The sequence below is a fragment of the Silurus aristotelis genome (assembly GCF_946808225.1).
Source record: "Silurus aristotelis genome assembly, chromosome: 28".
Classification (NCBI taxonomy): Eukaryota; Metazoa; Chordata; class Actinopteri; order Siluriformes; family Siluridae; genus Silurus; species Silurus aristotelis.
The window spans coordinates 3,917,628-3,938,310 of NC_139601.1; the positions used below are offsets into that span (position 1 = coordinate 3,917,628).

Here is a 20,683-nt window from a genome sequence, read left to right on the forward strand (position 1 = left end):
TAGTATATCTGCGGCCAAATAATTTTCCCCTCTGTCAGCCATTGTGGAATAAAACAGCTATAAAATCCACACAAATATATCTCTGACTAGTGTGTTCTCTGACCATTCAATCAAAAGACGTGATTCAATGCCTTCTATAGAGCCTCAAAGTAACCAAGTTGAAATCTTATTTGTTAAAACAACATGGATTTGAAGCTACTGTTCCAAGAGCCTGTGCTGTTCATTTTTGCAGGCCTTACAGTACTATGTGATGTGATGGCTGAAATCTGAATGGATAAAAACTCCAACCTAAAATTAAAGCAGCACACCAGAGAGAAAAACTATGAAATGAAAAAAAATAGACTATTGGGAATAATTCACTACATATTCATGAACAAAAATATATTAAAACATAAGTCAGTGAAATAGAGTTTAGGCCAGCAGAGAAAGCCTTGCTTGACCTAATGGCCCACCACTGATATGTATCCATGGAGGAACATATTGCAGTCTAATGTGCAACATCAACTTGCTTACAAAGCAATCCAATGTGTGCATAGTATGTGTTTTCCTCCTATAAGGAAGTTCTAGGCAGCATAATTCTCAAATCATCTACATGAATTTGGCATGGATTTATTCTTTATTTATTCTTTCTAACTTTTATTTGTGAACTTGACTAGTCCGTCTTATTAAAACCTATAAAAAAGTATTAATAAATCTAAAAACTTTTCTAAGGATAGGTTGTGATTTTCAAGACAAAATTGCTTGATAATTTGATGGGGTTAAGAACCATGGCCAAGAGCAGTGTACAAAAAAAATGCAGGGTTTTTATTTCTCCACAGTATCCCAAGTTTCACTTGCACAACCCTGTTTGCCCATAGGCTGCTCGTGTCCTGCCTCCTCACACAGATCATTCCTCAGACCTCTGAAGTGTGACGGCTCCCATGCTCCGGCCTGCATCGCCTCATAACCTGCTCTGGTGATCCTCTAAATGAGCTCAGCATTCTGTCGCTCAATGCGTGCAAGACCACAGATGTGTTCATCCTGCAGGAAAATCTGCACGGCTTGCAAAACCGGGTCATTATGTGCTTGGTGGTCCCATTCTGGAATGCAGCGGGCAAGATTTGTGCAGGATGTGCAGCAGACAGAAGATGGCAGCAGACACCAGAGAAAAGGTCATAAATCAAAGATCTCTGGTCTTCTGGCACATACTTTTGTGAAGAATTGAGCTTATTTAGGATCACCCCAGATGAACTCCTTATATCAAATGTGAGATCAAGATCAGGGATAGAACGGTGTGTGAACATATTGTACAGATGCAGTAAAGGGAAAAAAAATCAGATCAAGAATAAATATTTACTATATGTATTGTAGTAATTATTTTATTATAAAGAAAATACGTGAAACAGTTTAGATTATATTAGTAGAGAATAAAATAGAACAAAATACAGAAATGGTTACAAATCTGGTTATTGTACATTGTATTGTGATCATTTATGAAAATTCACACTAAGACAAGATTGTATAAGAGATAAAAAATGGATTAAATGCCATTTTTTTTACACTGATGTAGACTTAGCACCATACATCTACTGTGGAGAAACTCAAAACTGAAAAGAAAAAGTAGCAGCATTATTTGTATTTATTTATTCTTTTATATATAAAAAGCACCAAGGTTGGCAGCACCTTGTCTACATTAACGTTCTTAATAAGAGAATCTTATCCATGTACTTCAGAAAAAAGAAATTAGAGAATAAATCTGGCTATAATGCCAACCAGTATGTTTAACATTATTGATAATATCTAATGTAAAATTAGGTATATTAGGTTCAAAGTCAGTCACCAACAAAATGTTAGATTTGTATATGTATATTAGACTTCAAGCTGCTATGTATTTTTTTTTTTTTAATTAATCATATAATTCTCAACCCGCTGTGTGATCCGTCAGAGTGTGTGTTGGTCCTTACATCTTGCAGTGTAGAGCTTTCCTGGCCAGGTTTGCCCCAGGCACACTTTCAACTTTTACACACACAATTTCTGCCTCAGGGTTACATACCTGAACCTTCCTGCCTCGAACCACCAAATGGGGCCTAAGAGAATAACAGAGAGAAAGAGAGAGAGAGACAAAGACACACACACACACACACACGTGTGTGTGTGTGTGTGTGTGTGTGTGTGTGTGTGTGTGTGTGTGTGAGAGAGAGAGAGAGAGAGAGAGAGAGAGAGAGAGAGAGAGAGAGAAACGCATTACATTATGCAATCTTGTAACTTAAGCCATTTGTCCATAAAAGGCACAAGTGAATTGAATTTTAGCTAAGTATGATGGATAGCTAATGTGCTAAAGTGTGTTATGAGGTGCATTTTCACTAAGATGTATCAGGGCTGAGGTAAACAATCAGCTGTATTTTTTATCTTTCTCCCTATTTTTAGTTTAATTGACAATTACCTGATCGACAGGAAGTAAACGATCCCATAGCTGTCTAGGCTGCCATTTCAGATGTGAACACTGATTTTCCCTGATACTTTTATTGTACATAGCAAATAAAGTTGTATTTATTGTTCTTATGAGAAAAATCTTAAATCCTTGACTTAACAACAATAAGATTAAATTTCCTAATTCATTTGACTTTGGCTAATGCTAAGTCTTTGGCCTCATTTCAGTCACAGAACAACACTTTCCAAATAATTTAACAACAAAACAGAGAGAAATGTCGACATTCCTGATAACTTTTTCTCGTTTTCTTTGTCACTGTGCTTTCACATCGCCTGTAATAAATTTTGATCTAATGATGGCTTTGAACTAGCTAGCAAAAGTCCTTAGCCTCAGTTAGATGCTTGGTCTCAAAATTTCTCATGCTGTCTTGAAATTTTTAATAATAATAATAAATATAGATACCAACACTGTTAATAAGAAAAAAAAAAGTCGGCAGTGAAAAATAATTGAATAATGGTGGTTGTATATGCATCCATGTAGCTTTAGCACCATGTTTGTACGATGCACATAAGTGTTTTATCTTTATGTCTTTTATTCATAATCTTTAGGTAAATTTGATTTGTTTTAGTTGTTTGCGCTTCTGCTTTAACTATGTCAACGTGTCTTTTGTTGAAAGCACAAATTCGCAGGTTGCATAGGAATTCACCATGTGACTAAGTATACCCAGTCTTATACACAAAGGGCCGGTGTCACTCACATTCTAAATTGTTTCCAAGTTTCCAGATCCCATTAGGCCTGGTAAGCTGATCTAGTAAACCTGGTTGACTAAGACTAAACAGCATGCCGCAGATTTATCGCTGTTGTTCAGGAATTATGTAGCATAAAGTCAGAAAATTTAGACTGAGAACTTTTACATTTTGTGATCAAGCATAAGCAAAAAATGCATGCACATAACAGAAGGATTTATTTACTGCTTTAGTTTGCACACCCATGTTAAAGGCAGCTTACTGAGTGTGTGAGAGAAGAGAAGAGACCGACAGTGAAAGTAAGACAAGCAACAAGGGATTTCCCTGAGGACGGATTTAGTTACAGGCCACTTTTCACTTAATCACAGCCGAGAGGTGAGCAGGATGAAAGTGAACAAATGGTCTTCTGCACCTCTCAGATAGAGCACCAAGTTTTCAGTTTCTCAGTAAATACATTAATGCTTACAGCACAGTATGCCACAATCTAGGACCATTGCATACAAATATTGTGCAGAACAATTCAGAAAAAGATATTCACTGCTTCTTCACACTTTTCTTCATGCTTGCAATATCTTACCTTGAGCACCCCTGCTTGTGATCCACCCGGATAGAGCATCTTTGAGTTTTCTTGCTCCTAAAACAGACAATTTAAATTTCACCTTTTATATGATTATCAAAACAAACAAACATTCCACTTATTTTTTTCCCATATAGATATATTCACATTAAAACCCTATAAACCAAGCCAGAAGTGCTGACTTCATGCTAAGTCCTGAAATATAGTCCAGAGAAAGTGATCTACTTGTACACTGGCTTATAGCAGGTTAGGGTTGGTTTTTTGCCCAGTGATGTAAGCCACACTGCCAAAGGGCTGCTTGTAAAAGCTTGTAAGTGTGTGCTCGGTGTTGCAAAACACACTCACGTAATCGGAGTTGGCCTCCAGGATCTCCTCTGACTCGCTGCTTTCTGAGCTGCAGTCGCCATTTGCACACCGAGCAGCTCTCTTCTCACGGCCTGACTTCAGAAAATCTGCGGCCGAAGATCTTCTGAGCAATGCTGGGGCAAAAACGTTTGTTATTAGCATGGTGCTAAAATGAATCTTCAATTGCCTTCAAGCAGGAACTATGAAACAGTGACAACATTTTTACCACACAGCACCAAGTAGATTAATGTTTAAGTACATTTGAAAATGTGATGTAAAGAAAAAATGTCTATATAGACAGAAACTGTACACATCTGGTATTTTTTTATAGGGATTATTTGTTATTTGACACCACAACTAACAAATCTAATGCTACAGATCCCTGATAATTCTATCAATGTGTTGTTCAGTCACCACAGTTATGTAGTACAAGTGTGTAATATTATAATATTACAATAATAATCTTATAAGCAATACACTATAATTTGCTAGTATATTAAATGATACATTATAAAATATGTATAACAGATAATAAATAATAAACTAATATTGCAAATTTACTGCAAAATGAGAACATTATAATATACATGTACCAAATTTAACATAGTGTAAGAAAATGGATCCAGTAGGAAGTTAAAGAAAAGCAGCTGCTTGGTATAATAGCTGCAACAGGAAATCGCTAACCGTATTCTTAATCTCTTTGCTCTGGTATTTTTTTTAATAACTGTTATGTACTGCAGCAATTAAAAGGTGGCCTGTCTCCTCTGGACACTTTTAAATATAAATATATAAATATTTACAGGAAGTAATAAGTGCTCGAGAAAATGGCTGGCGAGAGTCCACTTTTGGGAAGTTCTGATGTAGTTCTACTTAACTGAGCAGAAACTCATTAACATGTAATTTCCTAGAAAAACAAACATAATTGTATTTTTTTTTTTTTACTTCATACTCAATGAGACTATTAAAACATTACATTACCTGCTTCACAGATGTAGGCCATGAGTACCAGGATAAGCAGAGATGCAGCCAGCTCTCCCTGTCTTCCCATCTCTTCCTTTCTCTTCAATGTGCTCGTACACAGTGTCCAAAGCTCTCCAACTTTGTAGCAAATCTATCCGCCAGGCTCCACCCATCCTCTACCTATAGGGGTGTGCTCTCAAGGCATCTAGTCCTCTGGTACACCTGTGCAACTGTGTTGCACTTCCATAACCCAACCCACTGTCCACCATGGTATGCGGGTTGAGGTACGAAAGATGATTTGTATGGTATTTAACACGATGACTAGGGGATATTGAACACCCAGCACTAGCCAAGGACATTCAATAGGTGCTGGATAATGTGTGCACGATGTGTGCAAGGTTGCATGTTTTTCAGGAGGTAAAATGTCAAATAAAAGAGGAACAGGGGGATTTATAGATTCTTGCTAGTCTTATAGTCTTTAAGGCAATGAAGCATTATTAAAGTGAAAGACTATATTTCTAGTGCCCTAGTACAATTACATTAGAGATGTTTTATAAAAAAATATATATATATACTACATTTTAGATGGAATGGCCGAGTGTACAAAAAAACAATCCATTCAATCATTCAGCTTTAGTAGGGATTTTATCCTGGTCATCATCATAGAGGCTCTAGAATCATTCCGAGGAACACTGATTTTGGGATGGGAATATGATCGAGATGGGACATCTGTCCATTGTGATCTAGGGGTCAACTGAGGGTCACAATTCCACCAATGGGCCATGTATTTGGGAGTTGGGAGGAACCTGGAGAACACATAAGAAAAAACAGGTATGATTAAATCAGCGGAAAGGCCATGTTCAAGGATCTAAAAACAGAAATCTTTTTACAACTATATAAAGGCCACTTTCTTTTCTAAATATCTTACATTTTTCCCCATCATATTTTGCATTGTTTGATATTTATTTCCAACTGATATTTATTACTTTGCTGATGTGTCTCTTCTAAATATACATAACATTTATAAATTAATGCACTTGTGTGCCAATTTTTTAATAAACGTGAACCTCTAAAGCAGACCTTTTCTAAAAGTGTGGGTTTCAAACTTCTCCACTTACTTCCCTAAAGACCTAAGGATGCCAACCTCACCCAAAGCTTGACCAAATCTTAAATCACCTCTACTAAATGTTGCACGTGTGCACCTTGTGTTGTTAGTTTAGAGTTCTGTGTGGTTCTTTGTTCCTTTTGTTATTTTATGTTGTTAACCCCTAACCCTGGTCCTGCGGAAATGTTTCGTTTCACTGTATACTGCAATGTATATGGTTGAAATGACAATAAAGCGTACTTGACTTGACAGCTGAAGGATACATATTTATATAAACTGCAAATCATCATAGTAGGGTAGAAAATCAAGCTGACAGTGAATCTGTTGGGCGAGTCAGCCCAAACACCTAGTAGTATCTTTTCCTCTTTAGATCACACACCTGTTCTGTATCTGGAGCCCCACTGCGGTTCGGTTACCTGCTCCAGTTCAGGTCCACTTCTTCAGCCGTGCCATCATTCAGTTCAGGTTCAGCGGCGTCCCACCTCGAACAGTTTCTCCTTTGTTCACCAGAGCACAACAGATCGGATCCTGAAGATTTTTCAGGATTATACAGATTGAAGGTGGATAGAGTGGTTGCATGGACAAAGGGTCTTGTGATTTCGAGGTGTATAGTTACTTGCGCCTCTAATTAAGAAGTCATCGAGAAGCTGGACAGGAGGCAAAGATGGAGACATTCCATGGGGGGAAAAAAGTCTACCGAAGTGCCATTAGGATGAAACTGACCATGATAACCCCTCTACAGGAATCTGGGATGTGCCAGGCATAACACTCTCGCTGGTGTTTGTTTGCAGTGTCTGCTGAGGCTGCTGCTTCAGATGACTCTTACAAGCCCATTAATCTCTATGGTTTCACTTTGGAGGCTTGCGAAATTCCCTATACAGTAAGCTGTGATTCTCAAGTCTTGCACTGATGCCTGGATGCCTGGCAGTGTTAAAAGAGAGCAGTTAAGATTGCAACTGAACCCGATAGCCCATTGTGAAACAGTTGGTGTGACTCGATGGAACACATTTTGAGTGTGTATTTTCTTTCAGCTTTTACAGGAAGAAAAAAAAAATAATGTGAAGAAGTATAAATAAAAACTAGAAACAGTCTGTTACAATATTACTCTTCATTTATTTTATAGAAACTAATAACACTTTCTCCATATTACAGGATTGTGTGTTAGTCTATGTGCCCTCATTTGTCATAACAATCAAAGTGTCATTGATTTGATTATTTAAATGTACTGAAATGGTATAGAACCAAAATATCACCGTTCGATGAATGGACATTTTACAATAAAAGCTTAAGAACAATAATAATAATAATAATAATAATAAAAAATTATATATTTTTTAACATTGTTATTTGACTGTAATTTTGTATGTTATTCAGAATGCCCTTGGAAACAAGTATAAGCAAAAATATACCGAAATATAGTTTATTTTCCTAATGATCTTAGGTGCCAGTTAATTATGAGGAGAAAGAAAGAAAACCTTTTTACTGAATGTTTTCTGTGTATATAAGTGTAAAGTTATGGTCAGTTTAATGTAGATTGCGAATATGCTTCCTGATTATCCTGTTAATGCGATTTTAATGGACAGTTCTTGCACTCTCTCTCTCTCTCTCTCTCTCTCTCTCTCTCTCTCTCTCTCTCTCTCTCTCTCACACACACACACACACACACACACACACACACACTATGTGATACACCATTATGCTATACACCATTACCTTATATCTCAAAAAACTGTGACAATGCAGAATACAGATAGTGATATATCGACTGAAATGCAGCAACACTCAGGCGCTCTGACTGCACTCATCTGTTCGGTAGCTCTCGTAAAGGCACAGAAAAAAGAGCAGAGAAATTTAGGCATCACAACACACCTGTGTCAAAAAAATAAAAATCCTGGCTCAAGACCCTCACAGAGAGACCTGCCAAACTTTATACATTTAAGGAGGAGTTTCACATTGTAACAAATGAGTTGTTTCAAAAAAGGTTTTAAAAAGAGCAAATGATATATAAAACAATATATAAATCTGTTATGACTCATGGTCGTGTAAGTGTTTTAACCTTTCTAATATTAACTGACACTCCATTGGAAGCCCTGGCCTTATTCCCAAAAACAACACTGAGAAGAAATAAAAAAAAAAATCTAATATATATTTAACAAACAGACATGTTTAAACTGCGAATGTTAGCTTTGTGGAACCATTTTACTGTTCATCTGATGAATAAAAGGACAAAAATATACCATTTGATGTGTTTTTGTAATTCCCCTCCTTCTACATGACTACACATTCCTCCTCTACCAGGTAGGCAGGTCTGCGGTTACTGATTCATTATGATCTCACAGTAAATAGGATGCAGTCTGATTTTAGCATTCATTTTTCACGCAAACATGCAGCCTTGTAGATATAGTCACATCAGAAGTGAGAATTTATGAACAAAAGTGACTTGTGCTGATTGTTACCTATCAGTAAAAGAAAAATGTTGCGTCTCAAACATCGATTCCTCAAATATCTGGGCTGTGCAGTGCACTTGGCAGTTAAGAATCCAATGATATGCATTAATACTGATTGTATACAGTATAAAGATCTTAAGTTAGAAGTTAATAAAGATGCTCTGGTGCCTCTGCAGAAAAAAACCCACAACGTTAGAACGTTCATCTCCAAATACGACGTTCTGTCTCAGAATAAAAGACTTGCAGAAATAGTCTGATTCCATCAAGACAATCTCAATTTATGTCCCTTTTTTTTTTTTAAGCTCTGGAACTCTGTCTGTCATCCAAGTTGACATTAGAGCTCTGGAGGCATGAGTTTTGTCAAGCAGGAACATATATTTTTGTGTAAGACAGAAAGTGAGAAAGACAGAAAGAGTGAGAAAGAAGCACAAAGATCTATTGTGATCTCGTCCTCTACACCTCTTTCTCTCCAGTGCTCATGAGTGACGTTCTGCGCAGGTTTTCCTTGACCTTGACAAACTCGGGAGCGCTGCGAGAGCACTCATCCTGACGTTCCTGCTCCTGCTCCAACTAGGAAACACATTAAGGTACGTTCTTAGGAAATGTTTAATGGTTGTCTGAATAGAAAGAAATTCTTTCTGAAATCGGTACAAGTTTGAACCTACTATCATGCTTCTATACAGTTAAAAATGATTGTTACTTCTTTTTATTTTGTTTTCACTGTGGAGACATTTAAATTTTTTTTATATTGAGTAGCTCCACCGGATGTTACCACGAGAACTAAAGTAACGTAATTAACTGGCCAAATAACCTAAAATCCCAAGCTAGTACACGAAACTTAGAATATATATTGGAACAGCAAGGCTTTTAATGTACTTTTAGCAGGGTCAATAAAAGATTTCAGTATGCTGAAATTCCGAGCCATCATCTCATATTCATCTTGTAATCTCAAACTTTAATGTCTATGATGCACACCAAAAAACTGGCTTTGAATTTCCATCACTTTTAAAAGGGAACTGCATACAATTTGGCAACCATTACACAATTTTAAAGAAAGAAAATTCTCAAGCGATCACACACACACACACACACACACACACACACACACACACACACACACACACACACACACACGCACATTATATATATATATATATATATTACAGGAATTTTACCTCCTCAAGTTGTTTGTGCCTCTTGAGAAGCTCTTGCTCCAGAGGTGAGATCTTCCTCCGGGCTTCCTCCTCTTGCTTTCTCTGTTTGATCATCTGATCTCTCTTCCTTTGCTCCAATACACGCTGGAGCTCTGGTTTATTCTCCACACCTCTGTGAAAGACAGATAAAGAATTATATAAGATCTGGAAAGCCTTAGCTCTTTTGGGAGTTCCCTTAATGCTAATGTAAAAGCCGATATGCTGTTATCTCTGGGAGTGATTAGTAGCAATACATATTAGATATGTGGCCTGTGTCTTAGAAGTAGGTGCCCTCTAAAGGTTGAATCGATTTTTTGGACCATTTTAAAGCTATTTTTTAACGTGTGACAGCGTTAAGAATAAATTAATTGGTCTAATCTAGATGCTAACATTGCTATCTTTAATTTAAAGCTAAAGCTAACTCTAGCAGATTACTAATTTGCTAATCGTCATGAAATTAACACATGAAACCTGGTAGAAATTTGTTAATAAATTAGTCAAATCTACAGGATAAATTGTTTATATTATATTAGAGAGATAGAACTGCCAGGTAGCATGCTAGCTAGCTTTTGATGAATGTTAGACAATACTTTCACAAATGATAAATAAAGCCTTTAAAACCCCATCACATGTATCACATGATACTGCTATATAAAAGGTCTTGAGGCAAACCCTTTTTCATTTTCGTTAAATATGTAGGAAATTCTTAGATAACTAGCTTACTAAGTTCCTATTAAAGCTAGTCAATCCATGCATAAGATAATATCAGTAACATTTGTTATTTGTAGTACTTTTAAAGCAATGAAACATCCCATCTTAAGCACATATTTAAACTTGGAAAGTTGTATTCCAAACTAGAGGCTGAAATAGTTAGCTTAAACCTTGCCGCTTTTCAAAATGGAATTGTATTAATAGTTTTAATGGTCCGCATGAGTCTTTACTTTTAATTTATTGTTTAATTTTGGTGGTTACTATGAAGGACCAATAGAACAGCTTTGGCAACTTGTAGGTGACATGTTGGTATCTACTGGATACCAGTAGGGAGATTTAAGACATCATTAAACATTCCAGGAAGATTTTACTGATTTGGTTTGATGACGATTTGCTGAAATATAGTCCAGAGTTATAGCCACTTCATAGGGTAATGTGTAAAGGTATTTGTAGTAAAAAAACATTAGAATTTTTTTACTTGTATGTTTTTTTTAAATCAGCCATTAATGTGAAAGTGTGCAAATATAACAGAAAAGCTAGCGTTGCTAAAGAGCAATTGTTAGCCTTTATTTCTCCAATAGATGGCACTCATGTTATACTCTATGAAGGTTGAGAGTTGAAGACATCAGCATGCATAGATTTCTTACCGAGATTAAAATGAAGTTTATTTCATGTCTCTAACTCTAAGAACACTCAGAAATCGACATTAATCATGATTGTGTTTAGGATTCTTAGGTTTGCCTTTTACAAATCTGAATAGAGTTGCTTAGTCTTGTTCCTATCATCTGTACAGAGATCACGTGACATTAGTGATTGTTCCCATGACAACTCTGATCTCTGAGAATACATCAAAACCAGATGTGATCCACTGAACACATATGCAGACACAGGTTCACTCCCTCGCTAATTGCTAATTAAATTAGGTGCATGCCGGTTTCCTCTTCAAAAAGGGGGGGTTTGCGCTTGCTTAGAAGTCGAAAAGCAGTTTGCGCGCTGTAATTAGCATCCCTCCTAATTTATATAGCGTCCGTCAGGCCAAGGAGACATGGAAACAGCAACAACAAACAAACAGAGTAATGAGGCAAGTTAGACACATGGCCGCCTCCAGACCTGTTCCCTGAGACCCAGAGGACAGAGTAGTGTTCACACAGACACACTGATGGTACATTAATTTAAAAAGTGGAAGAAAGATCATATTAAAGAGTGCAGCATCATTTTCCTGAAATAAGTCACTGACATTCTAGAAAAAGACTGGATCGAGATTTTACTGTAATAAGACATATCATTAAGTGCTAATCAATCTCTCATGTAAAGGCTCAGCCGCTTCACTGAAAACCCACATAGGTACAATTTGTGAACAATTTGTGAACTTGTGAAATTTTTGACTTGGAAATGGTGAAATGATAAGTTTGGGGTGTTTATAATCTGTCAGGGAACATGACTGAAAAAATACATTTTGTATAAAAATAATGTTTGGTGCTAGCTATAGGGAAAAAAATGCTAGTTAGGAGGCAAGTCTATCTAACAAAAACATTTCACAGTAAATGTCCAGTACAGGAGTTTTTTTTTTTTTTTTCAGGGAAGTAAAATATATGAATTATTCACAGTTTAGCACAGACTATCAGTGTGTGTTGTCAGTATTTGTGTTAAAAACCATTCATCAGAATGCTAACATTATGGTGTCATTACTAGCATCATGTACCCTTTTCAAAATGTGTTGGTGTATTATCTGAACACACAGCAGCAGTTACAGTATTCAGGTAAAAGTAAAAGGATTGCTGATAAACAGCTTTGGAAAGCGCAAACCTTATCCATGTGGGACCATTTTGATGTCATTTTGCCCGTCCCAGTTATCATGAATGATACAAATTACACTATTCCCAAAGCGAGTAACATGAGCAGAAATAAAAGGTTAGTTGATGACAGAGTAAGCTGTGCTCTGTGTCTGTCTATTGCATTTCCCTCATTTATTGTCACTGCTTTTGTCTTTTGTCTCTGTAAGCTCTAAAGACCCAAGCCATATAAAAAGCTTGTCTTCGGAGGGTTCAAAAGAAGAGATGGGCACCGTTTAGTGGTGACCCAATTCTTTTGCCACTTAGGCTAAAAAGACTAGATCCTGTTGCTGTTATCTCCTGCTTTCTTTTCCCCTCCCTGTGGAGTGCCCTCACTGTGCTCTCTTAAATCATCCAGGGCCAAAATGACTTCAGGTGCCAGAAGTGTCCAACCAGATAGCTGCCTAATTGCAATGATGGCTCGGTGCCAGCTTAGTGTTGTATATCCTCCCCTCTTGCAGCATGGACATACACATTCATGCACACACCTACACACAGTACCACCCCTGCTTAAACTCCCATTTAGGCCTGCCACGCTGATAAAAGTGTAAACAAGAGAATCTTTTTCAACGATCCCTATTTTTTTTTGCATCAAAATCTGTCCTGCAAAATTGGGCCTCAGGAATGCAAATAAGACCCAAGAGAGCGCTTCTGGAAGCCCAGTGCTGTTCCAGAGACATCAGCATCGCAGGGCCCGTTTTAGATAACGGCTTTCCAACCCAAATGCAATAATACAAAACAGTGGGAAAGTAAGAGCTGAACAGAGCCACTGTGCTTGTTGTTGTCAGGCTGACTGGGACTCTTTTTAAAAATGTGCCTTCAAGTGTCCGAGACGGACAGAATGGCAGGATAAAGGTGCCTATGTTGGCAAGTTTTTCGCTTAGTTGTCCTCATCTCCACACAGAGAACGACTGTGTTGTGAATGTGTTAAGGCTTGGAAGGGGGTAGGCGTTGTAGCTCATGGTTCCCAGGCAACTGTAAAACTCATGTCGAGAACGCTTATTCACAAAAAAAAAAAGCTTTTTATCAGGTCTCAGAGGTCTGTGCTTTTTTTTGCTTCATATATTCCTTTAATAAACTTCTAACATGCATCAAACTTGATCTTAAACGAAACACGAAGATAAACTTTTGTGCATCTTTTGTGAAATTTAGACATAGCTTAGTGACTAGTGTAAGTTCTGAGTTCATTCCTTTGGGAAGTTGTAGTGAAACGTGTAGCAACAGATCCCATGGGTCTGTGGGTGTTGCAGTTGTGTATACAGCTTTTAGGAGGAGCAGGACAACGGTCCCCTACAGAGATGTTCGGATATTTAATCAGCTCTGTATCATGTTTTGACTTCTATCTCTCAGTTAAGGATAGTTCCAGTGTTTGAACGCAGACCATGGAGGAAACTTGGACCATGAAACAGGACCATGAAGCAAACTTGTGCAAACTTTGATAAAGAACATCAATTATTCAGAAGTACTTATTTTTCATAAAGTGAATTGACATGCTGTGCAAAATAGCATTAATAATTGACTCATGCGGTGTTTACACACACACACAATTGTATTTGTGATTTTCCAATTACATTTATATTTAGATTTCATGCATAGGTTTTTGTCTTTGTAACTCAGGGAGGCAGCCAAACAGTTCAAACCGTCTGTTGCTGTTTTTCTTACAATATATTTGCAAAACACTTAAAATTTGTGCAATTTAACTTATTTGATTTCCGCATAGATATGTTTTCTGTAATGCAAGAATTAGAAGAGGAAATAGAAAAATAGCTAAAATGCTGAATGTACTTTGTACTGACATATTGTCTCTTTTTTTTTTTTTTCTTTAAACTGAAAAGTTCTAGACAAAAAAACAAACAAACAATGTGTACCTTAAAAATTTCTCCCTTTTCCATTCACATGCTGCCATTTGCAGAGATTTAACCTACTTGCTGTGAAAGCATGGTGAGAAAATGACTACAAATTGCATTGCTGATTAAAGCAATCTTGGCACAAGTATAGCTATGAGACACAGTTTCTTGAAGGCCAAAATACATGTTGTTAGTTTATCAAAAACTTTAAAATAATATTAATATCTATTCGAGTAGACGTGGGTGCTTGAATTGTCAGGTGTTAGGTGTTAAAAGTTTCTAAGTAATATACTTAACACTTATACTTACTAATAAAAGTAATATTTATACTTTTATTTTTGTAGTAATATAATGTATTCTGCATAACAAATAATTTACAATCTGCATACCAAATACATTAATAATGGTTTATATAAGATTGTTATATAATGTCTAATGTGTAGCTCCATGCTATTTATATATATATGTGTGTGTGTGTGCGTGTGTGTGTGCTGTCCTCATACTGTTTGTGGTTCATAAGCAGCTCTCGATGAAGCTCCTGGTGGCTTTTAGAAGCTTTCACGGGATTAATTAGCTTTTTGGGCTTGATGAGATCATCGTCCCTTTGCACATATTCAGGATGAGAAGCATAGCTGGCCACAGGCAGGAAATTTCTGCGTGGGCATCTCAAATGGTCGTCATAGGTTTCAGGCTGATGAGGCTGTTCCCACTGGATATCTGCATAGGCTGAGGCTGAAGAGAGAAAGAAAAAGCAAAAGAGACAATAGTATAATGCAAATAAGTACATCACGGCATTTATGCAACAAAAAAAAACGCCAGTTGGTTACATCATATTTTTGAATTAGAAGATTGCCATATGATTCATGCATGCATTAATGCTTGATTTACAATATACAGTAATGTAATGCTTTGTAGATGTAATAAAAAACAGTGAAAGACAGTACTTGTAATTCATATTCACGTAGGTGATCAATCAGTGCCTTTATGTTTAGTGAGTTTGCATCAAACATTGGCATAATTCTATGTGAATCAAGTCATCATGCATTTGTTTGCTTGTTTTTTTATAGACGCTATGCTAAATGATGAACAAACTGGTGTCACAAAAAATTTCAAACTAGTTTTTTATATAACAAATGAGTTATATATTGCCAATGTGTTGCTTTGTGGTGCTGATCAAAGAAAGAAACATATGTGACACAGTGTAACCAAAGTGTCTTTGAAAACCCCAATATATATCTATATAACATATATGAACTAAGCCAATTAGAGTAAACTATTTATTATAATTACAATCAATTTAATTACATTAAAGTGCACAATCATGAATATTAATCACCACTAATTACTATTAGTATTGCTGTGATTTTTTGTTTGTTCTTGTTTCATACACAGAATGTCCATATAGTATGTATGTAAACTATGTTCTGTACATGCACCTTGAAATAATTGTCTTGGTTCAAAGAAAAAAAAAATACACTGACAAAACTCAACATGTCATATCCAAACAGTCTGGTACTGGTACTGGCATTTCCAAACACATCTATAGTTTGAGTAAATGATTGAGTGAATGATTCCATATGAGAAAAACTAAGTGGAAAAAAAAGATCTTTTCACTAGTAGGTGAACTTTTTTTTTTTTTTTTTTTTTTTCTGTTTATGTTTCTTTGGATTCTGCAGGAAATAGCTTGAGATCCATTTCCTGTCTGCTGAACCCAGCAATTTAAACATCCAAACAAGAACGGCAGGGTCCTAACATGCCACTAGAGCACCTGTTATTACAGACAGATGTGTTATGTTTAAGATGAAGAAAACTAAAATAATACAAGAGCCATGTGGTTTGAGTTGAGAGCATAAGAGCTCATTTAGATGTGAGACTACCACTTGTGCTGACTAAATCTGGTATCAGTTCCGGGCGCCACCCCTGTGACTCTGGTATCTTTTGTACACTTATCTGGTCTTAAGCTTTGGAATCTCGACCTTGTCCTTGCTGTGTTAACAAAGCTCATCCATTCTTTTCACACTAGGTTTTATAATACCATACGCTTTAGGACCAGTTCTCACTTTCTAAAAGGCCAAACATAGCCTTAAGGCACTTAACTAATCAAACTAATGTGTGTAGCCAAGGAATTTTCATTATGTTCTGCACTCAATATTTTCCAGGAGATCTTCCAAGATCCAGTATAGCTCCTGAACAGTACAACTGAATAAGCATTTACAGATAATAAGCGAATATATATAAAAATATATCCCATATTTCTCATAGGCCCAGCTAGATAAATTTACGGATCTGAACGGTTCTGTTTCAACCACAGGCATACTTATTGATTCAGCTCAACTTAAGGGTAATTCGTTTTTAAAGAGAGCCCTACAGGCCGCACACTCCTTTAGTCCACGTCGGATGGAAGATATTAAAGGCGAATTGATCCTTAGCTGAGTGACGGTGGAAAAAGATCAGGTGTCATATGCTCGGAGGCCAGATCTTAACAATGGTGGAGGTTTTGAGGAGGAACCAGAGACGATCTGAGCTTTTCAATATTAAAACCAGAGCACAATAGATTCCTCAGGAGCAGCACGCCTAAATCAAAGCCCAGGATTATGACGGATGAGAAAGTCCGAACTGTCTAGCACCGTATCCTGTAAAGGCTTTTACTGTTTATATTAGCATTCATAAACTGTTTGTGGTGGTGATCTGATAACCTGTGGTCATGTGAGGTGATGTGGATTTTGGAGGAAAGCATATTGACTAAATGAAGGTTGCTGTCCAGACGAATCGCATAACTAGGGCCAATCCAAGTTATAAATGTAATCAAGTGACATCCTCATTATAATTATTTAATACTGATAGCTGTCCTAGCAATCACAAACACTCCTGATTATCCTAATTACAGCTGATTACAATTCTAGAAGTCGATACAAACACTGAGTGATAACTTTAAGTAAGTTAGAGGAAACATTTTTGGTGTTCTATGCTAGCTTTTACATGCTAGACCTATGCTAGTTAATTTCACACTGGACCAACCAGCCTTAGGTAGGTAACTGCCAATATCATGCCAATAAATTTACAGGCAAAACTAATCACCTTTTGTCTGAGATATGTCTCTCGCTAGAATCATATCCTGAGAAAAAACCTCAGCTTTCTTAGCTTTTGCTAATTGTATTTATTTAGGCAAAATACCATTGTCTATTTGTAGAATGTTGAATAGCACTTAAAAATACAAATAATAGAATGTGTGTAAAATCTCAGCAAAGATTGAGTTGCCTATGAGTCAGTTTAGTAATTTGCACATTCTCAGCCAGTTTTTGATAGCAATCTGCCATAGACTTAGGTCTAAACTAAACATGCAATTCTTTGCCTAATTTCCAGAAAACTCTGGTCTGCTAAATATATAATGAACTATATGTTGGGCATCGGTAGTAATTTTTTTCCCAATGTGGAAAATTATGCAAATTAAATTTTTACCTGAACTGTTACTAAAATCAGATTAGAGAACAAACATACTAATCTTCCAGATTAGACTAATGTGAAAATACATAAAATAACATCTATCTCTTTGTTCAGATGAAGCAGTCTAAGAGGTCAGGTCACTGATAGAAAGCTTTCAACCTTCCCTTAAAAAAGTGTGGTCATTTCCTTTTTATTAAAGATCATGATGAAGGAGGGTTAGACAAACTAGACGTCAATGAAAGGATTGTACTACTTCGATTGTGGACCCACTGGTAATGAAATCATTTGGTATAGTGTGTGTGTGTGTGTGTGTGTGTGTGTGTGTGTGGGCATATATAGATCCTACTGGTCCCCATAATATGGGAATATCCAACCATTGTGACTCTGTGGGACATTTAGCAGGTTCCCATGAGGAAAATTGCTTTTGCTTTAAACACTGTGAGTGCTTACTGAGTTACTGAGTTACCAAAGTTAAAGGTAGGTGTCAACATTTAGCTACAGCATTATGCAATTCAATGGAAATACCAATACAATATATTGAATTTCCAAGTCGGAGTATGTGTATCATGGGGACTTGAATGGAACATGGTATTTCTCTACTGAGAACGCTTCTGGTAAGAGTTGCTAAAAGTGTGAGTGGGTGTGTGAGAAAAGGACAACATGAAAGATGGAGTTATGGAATTAAAAAAAGGGAAGAGCAAGAGAATGGAGTCACAGGATCTCCCGGCATATCGACTGCTCCATCGTGGAAGGATCTATCTCCTCATTGATTTGATATCTATGTCATGCAGGGCAGAGGGGAGTGAGTTTGCTGCATCTGTTCTGAAAGTTAATATCCTTCCATTTTCATGGCCGTAATGCATTCAGCTGCCTCCCTCAAGACCTTGGAAGTCAGTTAACGTGTCCAGTAAAGGAAGTCTGCTTCCAAGAGTCTGCTTTCAGGAACAGACAAACGTTAATTTAATTCCACCATCTTTGTGACTGTGAAACACAGGTATGACTCTGGAAGCTAGATCTCTGAAAAAAAAAATAAAAAAGAACGCTTGCCTGAATATGAGTCATGTGTTTTTCATCGGGGGAAAAAAGCGATTCGGAGGCGCAGGCGGAATTCTCCGGGTTAAACTTGTTCTGGCCTTTTACTGTCGCTTGCTGTAAGTGCTGTTCATGCAGCGAGAGGTGATTTATTATTATTTAGCACAGAGTTTTATCACCACTGCCTGACACAAGGAGGTTCTTGAAAGACTTTCCACGCACTTTATTTCCTCCTACGATTGAACACAATCTGGGCTGTTGGCAACAAGCTGTTGTCATGGGGATGCCCAGAATTCGTTCTCCCAAGGGAGGGGGAAATGATGAGGTGGGGAAGTGTATGTGTGTGTGTCTAAGAGTGCAGCAAAGGCAATGGGGCATGTTTCCCATAATCCATTCAAAATTCCAAGAAAAGGAGGAGAAATTAACATTATGAAAGAGCTGCACAGGATGGAAAACTATCCACAACTGGTGAAAAGAAAAAATTATTTTAGTTTAAAAAATCAGCAGATTATGAAATTAACTTTTTAAACTGGTAGTTTCGCTTCTACAATCTGATTGGCTCAGCCTCTCAATTCACACTCTCTCACTCACACACACACACCTATACCCACCCACACACACTCACTCAAATCATGGCCTCTAATCATGTTGCTAAGCAACCTAAGCTTCCTGTTAGCAGGCTGCATTTCACAGAGGAATAGGTTATTGTGAAAATGATTAAATAATGGAATTTATTATTTATTTATTTATTTAGCACTTGATTTTATATTATTTTCTGCTGGGCCTCAAGAACAACCTTACCCATGATTAAATTAAAGCAATATTAAAATGTTGCCTTTGGGAAAGTATGCAATACTTTCAATTTAGTAGGATTCCACAAACTTGAAAATGATTCCTATGGACAGTTTTGCTACCAAGTGCTGCTACTAAACCTCTGCTTCATTTAAAAGAATAAAGCTAGCATAATGCCAGTGTTTGTTATTTACTTATATTGACCAGCAGCCCATTTTATTCAATTTGTGAACACTTTACTGTTGCCACTGTTGAATTGATTTTATATCATGGACTTTACACTGTATTGAGGTTTAGTGGATGAAAGTATGTTATTTTTTTTGCACACACCAGTATATAGATGTTTCTGTATATTTAATGAATCATAGATTCTCAGGTCATCCATAATAGGATGCATATTTCATGAATATTCTCTTTTTGTGGCCACTATTGATTGTTTTTTTTTTTTCACATTGTTGAAGTAAGGAAAAGAATAGTTTTTGGTGAAATATGGTTTTATAGGAAAATATTAACAACCCCCCCCCCCCCCCCCCCAACAAATGGAATTTAACCTAAAACTTTTTTAGGTTAAATTCCATTTGTTGGGGGGTTTTTTTTTGTTAAAGGATGATCCCTTGTTGGAAAAAGTTTCTGTGTTGTTGAAGTTAACTTCAACTACACAGAAACCTTTTCCAACAAGGTATTAAGGCTGTTACAACGCTGTTACAAAGCTCTGACCCTGGAGACTCTTTCCAGAAAATGTTAAACATCTCCTTAATGGAAAATAATAACTGCATTGTATCAAAAATTATCGACAATCGTACACATTTCTAATGCGTCAATGATGCATCCCTGTGTTATTACGCTACCAATAAGAATCAGGAATTCTTCATGAGGTAGTTACGAAAAACTAAATGCCGTGTGGAAGTGTGGAAAAACTAATCGAATCAAACTTTCACTATATCAGATTTCATCTTGTGTTACTGTAAGTTAGCACTGACAGCACTTCCAGGACTTATGTGTAAATATGCACAGTGCAGTTTATTAGGGCCATCCATTCCCAGATAAAGCGGACTACATGGACCTTGTGCTTTTTCCCCAAATGCAAACACTGCCCTGGGCAAAAATTAAAGTGGCGATTGTGAAAGAAGGCTCCATGTCAATATTAAGAGAATACCAACACTATGATTACACGTAAATTTGGTGCTACCAAAAAAAAGACAAAATTTACATATCACAATGTTAAAGTATACAACTTTTCTC

The 20,683-nt window shown here is 36.8% G+C and overlaps 2 protein-coding genes across 3 annotated transcripts in view; both read right to left on the reverse strand.

Annotated features, from left to right (window-relative positions):
- Window positions 1–1,331: 1,331 nt before the first annotated feature.
- LOC310721867 (uncharacterized protein) lies at window positions 1,332–5,159 on the reverse strand. The gene is made up of 4 exons (XM_083533893.1): window positions 5,057–5,159; window positions 4,079–4,212; window positions 3,734–3,790; window positions 1,332–2,066 (listed from the first exon to the last, which is right to left on the reverse strand). Exons 1-4 carry the CDS (start codon window positions 5,124–5,126, stop codon window positions 2,025–2,027), a joined length of 303 nt encoding a protein of 100 aa, XP_083390019.1. The 5' UTR covers window positions 5,127–5,159; the 3' UTR covers window positions 1,332–2,024.
- Window positions 5,160–7,236: 2,077 nt separating this feature from the next.
- Window positions 7,237–20,683, reverse strand: part of LOC310721866 (actin-associated protein FAM107A) — a 28,910-nt gene continuing 15,463 nt past the window's right edge. For both annotated transcript variants that reach the window (XM_083533892.1, XM_083533891.1), the window contains 3 exons: window positions 14,677–14,905; window positions 9,766–9,916; window positions 7,237–9,160 (listed from right to left, as the gene is read on the reverse strand). In XM_083533892.1, coding sequence (XP_083390018.1) covers window positions 9,044–9,160; window positions 9,766–9,916; window positions 14,677–14,905 — 497 coding nt within the window. In that variant the 3' untranslated portion in view covers window positions 7,237–9,043. The remainder of the gene's footprint in view (window positions 9,161–9,765; window positions 9,917–14,676; window positions 14,906–20,683) is intronic.